Raw genomic sequence first — 6000 nt, 5'->3', positions numbered from 1 at the left:
ATACTACACCTCTAGATCTAATGTTTCTGTCGTTTCCCATTATCTCAAATCTTTCATTTTAATTTCTTTATCATTTATGTCTTCATTTAACCCCTTGCCGATGGGTACGACGGGTAGACACGTGTTATGCCGACTGTTAGTACTTGTTTGATTGTTTTTACACATAGATGGCTATACTTGTACTAAGTCACCAATGAGCCAGTTACGAGTACTGCCCGTTTCACCCTTTTCTTTGATGTACGAAATATTTTACGTTATCTTATTTTGCTGTTATTAATATTAAAAAACATTAAAATAATTATAATGTTTATAATAAAGATAACACTATTGATATTCATAGCACTAGTATAAAATATGTTTTTTCCGTCAATTCAAATCAGGTACGGTCACAAGATCTACTAATTGACTTCTTTGTGGCTAAGCGCTAGCAAAGCCATCTATGGGCGGACATTTCACAAAAGATATAGAAAATAAGCACAGCATTTTCCCCATTTTTTGTCTATTTCCCTGGCAGCATTGGGTTAAATGCATTTCTATGAGAGCAATACTAGAATAATTGCTGATGTTACTTTTCTTTGATTTGTTTTGGAATATAAACCACAGATGTTAAATAGTATGTTTATATTACATTTCTTTGGTGCTAAAATTATTGCTTGTTGTTAAACTTCTATCTTTGCTTATCACAATGTCACTATCCCCCTTTCTGGAGGCTGGACCTTTCCTTCCCTTGTGGTGGGAAGAGTTTCCTCACTTGCTTTTGTGTGAACAAGGACACTACATAGGACTGAGTGTCCTTGTCTTTCCACCCACATAATTTTTCTTGTTTTTTTTAGTTAATTTAGCAAACTTTTCTGCATTGTCTTTCTTTGAAGCTTAAGTTGCTGGAGCTATCCATATGCCTTCTAGTTTCTTATCTTTTTGAATATCATGGTCTCCCTTTCAGTTCCCTTTTTTTCAATTTTAACCATAATCAGTATAGGTTTCAAAATCTCCTGTGGATACTTGCCTTTAAAGGCACTTTCTACTAAAATGGTTTCATTTAGTTGTAAACTATTTAAATATTTGATAATTTTACTGTCATTTTCTTTTCATTCCTCATTATCACCCCTTTCTTCAACAATGTATATAAGAAATAAGTTTCATCTAAATGTCTTCTCTTTTCTTTTCTTTTCATCTTTTTTCTTTGTTTTAATTTCTGTTTTCTGGAATGGTTAACAGCCTACCAGTCAGCCTGTGTCTGAACTATTAGTTTCTTTATTTTGATTTAATATTTCAGAGAAGTTTGACTCCACTTCACTCTTTACATTCTCTTTTGGTATGTTTTGTGTTCTCTAAAATCTTCTCTATCATTTTCTTTGTCATTTCATTCCTTGTATACTATGTTAGTCTATGTTCATTTCCCCCTCATTAAAGCATCAGTATGTCTGTCTGTTCAACTCTAAACTCTATGTGGATTAATAGGATTTACTTTTGATACTTGTTAAATGTTCTTTGTTATTGAGTGTTCTGTATTGCTATATTTATAAACATTTGACATGGAAAAGAAATAAGAAAATAGTGGATAACTTCACTATCTATAACCTGGAGTCATTATGTTCATTCATATATAATCCTATCTGTTGTATACATAATGCTGTAAACTTACTTTAAACTCATGTGTGTAACTGCAGGTACGAAGGTCTATGAATCGTAATGTGGCATCTGTAGTAGCTGCCACCAATTGTGTCGATGGAGCTGCCATTGCAGTCAGCACCTGTCAGGGAGGAAATAAAGGAAAACTCATAATCAAAAAGTTCTATGTTACAGAATCTATTTACAAAGTTTAATTTCAATTTTCTCCATAATCAGCAGCATGAAAAAATAAAATATACTTGCAACAGTCATATCCGACTTACGGTGACTGGGCTGTGACGCAAGGAATCCAACTGCTTTATGCAGGCACAAATAAATGGATCCCACACATGAACAGTTGAATCGCATGAGGCAGCATACCTCATTGAGTCAGAAAAAGCAACACCAAAAACCGATTTCTTGTGACCTGTATATGTCCACTGAGTGCTAACATGGGCATTACCATCACCCTGTTAAAAACAGATATCAGTCATTTGAAAGGTAATCAGAATTTGTAAAAGTTTACATAGAAAATAAAACAGAAAAGTCATGATGTACTTACACTCTGCACCAAGAGAGATACAATGGAATGGAATGGCAATAAAAAGAACATTTGATGAATTTCTCTTATATGAATCTAGGGTTTAATGAAATGAATACTAGAAGGCATCCAAAGAGTACTAATCTTCATTAGCATTAAAAAAATCAAGGCTTGATTTATACACACCCACACCAACACAAATATATATTATATATATATATATATATATATATATATATATATATATATATATATATATATATATATATATATATTTATATATATGTTTATATATGTATGTATGTATGTATGTGTATAAATATACATATATATATATATATATATATATATATATATATATATATATATATATATATATATACGTATATTTATACACATACATACATACATACATATATAAACATATATATATATATATATATATATATATATATATATATATATGTTTATATATGTATGTATGTATGTATGTGTATAAATATACATATATATATATATATATATATATATATATATATATATATATATATATATGTATATATAAACATATATACATATATATATATATATATATATATATATATATGTATATATATACATATATACATTCATATATATGTTATGTATATATGTATATATAGTACATACATATATATATATATATATATATATATATATGTATACATGTATGTATATATTTACATATAAAAACTGATATATAGAATAAATATATATATCATCATCATCATCATTTTGGGGTTAACGCCGGCAGGGGCGCATAGCCACATCCACCTTTTGTTTCCACCTACGAGGGTCCCTCATGGCAAGCCGCCAGGCAGGGGCCCGGCCCATCTCTAGTTCCTCATGACAGGTTTGATTGATCTGCCCAAGTCACGACCTTCTAGGTCGTCCCACAGGCCTCCTCCACCCAGCGTTGTCTCGGACAGAGACAACTTGATGGGCAGGATCATCCTGTAGGAGTCGAGCCAAGTGGCCATATAGCCTGAGTTGGCGATCAGGGATTGTGCAAGTAACAGGTCCTGTACCGGTCTCACGGTGCAGCCGTTGGTTGGACACATGGTCCCGCCAACTGTACCCCCATTATCCGGTGCAAGGATCTGTTACAAAAGGCATCAAGACGAGATTCCAGAGCACAAGATACTGTCCAAGTTTTACTACCATAGAGTAAAACTGGCAGTATCAGGGCCTTGAAAACACGTAACTTGGTTCTTTTGCACAGGTACCGGCATCTCCAAATACTCTTGTCGAGAGATTTCATGACCCCTGCTGCCAGGCCAATCCGTCTACTGACTTCCTGGTCTGACAGCCCAGAGTCATGAACTGCACAACCGAGGTATATAAACCTCTCTGTGACTTCGATGTTTTCACCGCAAGCATGTACCGACTGCACAGGGTCTCCTAGTAGGCCACCAAAATCCTGGATCTTGGTCTGGGTCCATTGCTAAATGCATCAAGAGCCGCCACTAGGGTTTCCAGAGATTCAGAATAGCAACATCATCAGCAAAGTCAAGGTCTGTAACCTTGATATTGCCCAGTGTTGCTCCACAGTGACTTTGGACAGTTGCTCTACCCAGTATCCAAGCCATGCAAGTGTTGAAAAGTGTTGGTGCAAGAACACAGCCTTGCCTCATGCCTAAACTAACAGGGAAGAAGCTCAACAGGCCCCTACCACACTTTACAGCACTTTCAGTGCCTGTATACAGGTTTGCTATTAGTCCAATAATCTTTGTTGGAATTCCTCTTAGCCTCAGGATCTCCCAGAGAGATTCACGATGCACCGTGTCAAACGCCTTCTTGAGGTTGATGTAAGCTGCGAGCAGCCCACGTCCGAACTCATGACAGCGCTCTACAATGACTCGAAGCGCCAAGATGCGGTTTATTGTGGACTTACCAGGAGTAAATCCAGATTGCTTCGGCCTTTGGTGTCTCAACAGGTGGTCTCTGATACGTGTCAGTATGATGTGTGTGAGTATCTTGCCTGGTACACTGAGTAGTATAATGCCCCGGTGATTGCTGCAGTCCCAGCGATCCCCTTTCCTCTTCCGGAGAGGGATGACCACACCCCTCAACAGGTCAGGGGGAAAGGTACCAGTCTGCCAGATGGCAGACAGGACTGCATGCAAGCCCCTTGCCATAGGTTCTCCACCAGCTTTTAGCAATTCAGCTGGGATGCCACAAACACCTGCTGCTTTACCACTCTTCAGTTTGGAGATCGCCCCCCTGACTTCAGTCGGGGAGGGTGGATCCTCACTGATGGGTGGGTCTGGCAGAGGAATCTCAACATTACCTGCATCCATGTTAACTGTTGGTGGATCAACCTTATACAACTGCTCAAAATACTAAGCCCAACTCACACGCACCCCATCAGGATCTGAGATTACCTGGCCACTTGCTGAGCGGACTGCAGTCGTCTGTGAGGAGGGCTTGGAGTTCAGCTTTCTCAGGGCTTGGTAGGCAGGACAAAGGTCATTTACTAAGAAATGGCTTTTGACCTCCTCTGCAAGATGACTGATAAATTGTTCCTTATCCCTTCTCAACAGTTGCGATCCCCTGACAATTGAGCCGCACGACAAGCATCTGTAGCTTCCAGTGTCTCCTGCGAGATGGAATTCTGTCTTGCTCTTGGGCGTTCACCAATGGATTCCTGATCTGCATCAAGCGTTTTACGTTTGAAGGTATCCCACATAAGAACAGGGTCTGTCAGGCCTTCGAGTGCTGTGAGACGACCAGAGATAGCCTCGGCAAACCCCCGGGCACACCTATCCTCCCTCAATCTGTACAAATGAAACATCCTAGGGTGTTCATTTGAATGATGGGGGGTTCTAAAGTGGACCCGTAGAGTAGCCACAACTAATCTAGGATCAGTTCCACAGAACTCGGCGCTTCGATACAACCTGCAGTTCTGGAGGATTCTCCACCGAGTGCTAACGATGATGTGGTCGATCTCCTTGGCCACACTACCCGTACCACTGTACCAAGTCCAACCATGCGTGTCATAGCGCTGATACCAGGAGCCAGAAATCCTCAATTTCTTGGACCTAGCAAAGTCACAGAAAAGGAGGCTATTCTCGCTGCCAGCATCAGCTCCTGAGCCATGAGGACCGACAGACATCTTGTAGCCAGCTCGATCACAGCCGGATACCACATTGAAGTCGCCCAGAACAATATGAATATCTCGCTGAGGACATCTGTCTGCTACAGATGCAGGTTTGGTGTAAAAAAAAAAATGTATTTATGTATGTATGTATGTATGGATGTATGGATGTATGTATGTATGTATGTATGTATGTATGTATGTATGTATGTATGTATGTATGTATGTATGTATGTATGTATGTATGTATGTATGTATGTATGTATGTATGTATGTATGTATGTACGTATGTATGTATGTATGTATGTATGTATGTATGTATGTATGTATGTATATGTATATGTATATGTATATGTATATGTATATGTATATGTATCTATGTATCTATGTATATATGTATATAGGTATATATGTATATGTGTATATATATATATATATATATATATATATATATATATATATATACATATATACATATATACATATATACATACATACATACATACATACATACATACATACACACATACACACACTATATGTATATTTATATATATATATATATATATATATATATATATATATATATATGTACACACACACACACACACACACACACACACACACACACACACACACACACACACACACACACACACACACACACACACACACACACCTATCTATCTATATATATATATATAATATATAT

The 6000-nt window shown here is 37.3% G+C and overlaps 1 protein-coding gene across 3 annotated transcripts in view; it reads right to left on the bottom strand.

Annotated features, from left to right (window-relative positions):
- The window catches only part of LOC125025814 (WD repeat-containing protein 81-like), a 42533-nt gene that overhangs the window by 5093 nt on the left and 31440 nt on the right, over positions 1-6000 (bottom strand). For all 3 annotated transcript variants that reach the window (XM_047614063.1, XM_047614065.1, XM_047614064.1), the window contains exons 24-25: positions 1896-2081; positions 1646-1753 (exon numbers count right to left, since the gene is read on the bottom strand). In XM_047614063.1, the coding sequence (XP_047470019.1) occupies positions 1646-1753; positions 1896-2081 (294 nt within the window). The remainder of the gene's footprint in view (positions 1-1645; positions 1754-1895; positions 2082-6000) is intronic.

Source organism: Penaeus chinensis, chromosome 5 (assembly GCF_019202785.1).
Source record: "Penaeus chinensis breed Huanghai No. 1 chromosome 5, ASM1920278v2, whole genome shotgun sequence".
Taxonomy (NCBI): domain Eukaryota; kingdom Metazoa; phylum Arthropoda; class Malacostraca; order Decapoda; family Penaeidae; genus Penaeus; species Penaeus chinensis.
Note: the sequence above shows the minus strand (reverse complement) of the source record. Positions and strands in the feature narration are given on the sequence as shown.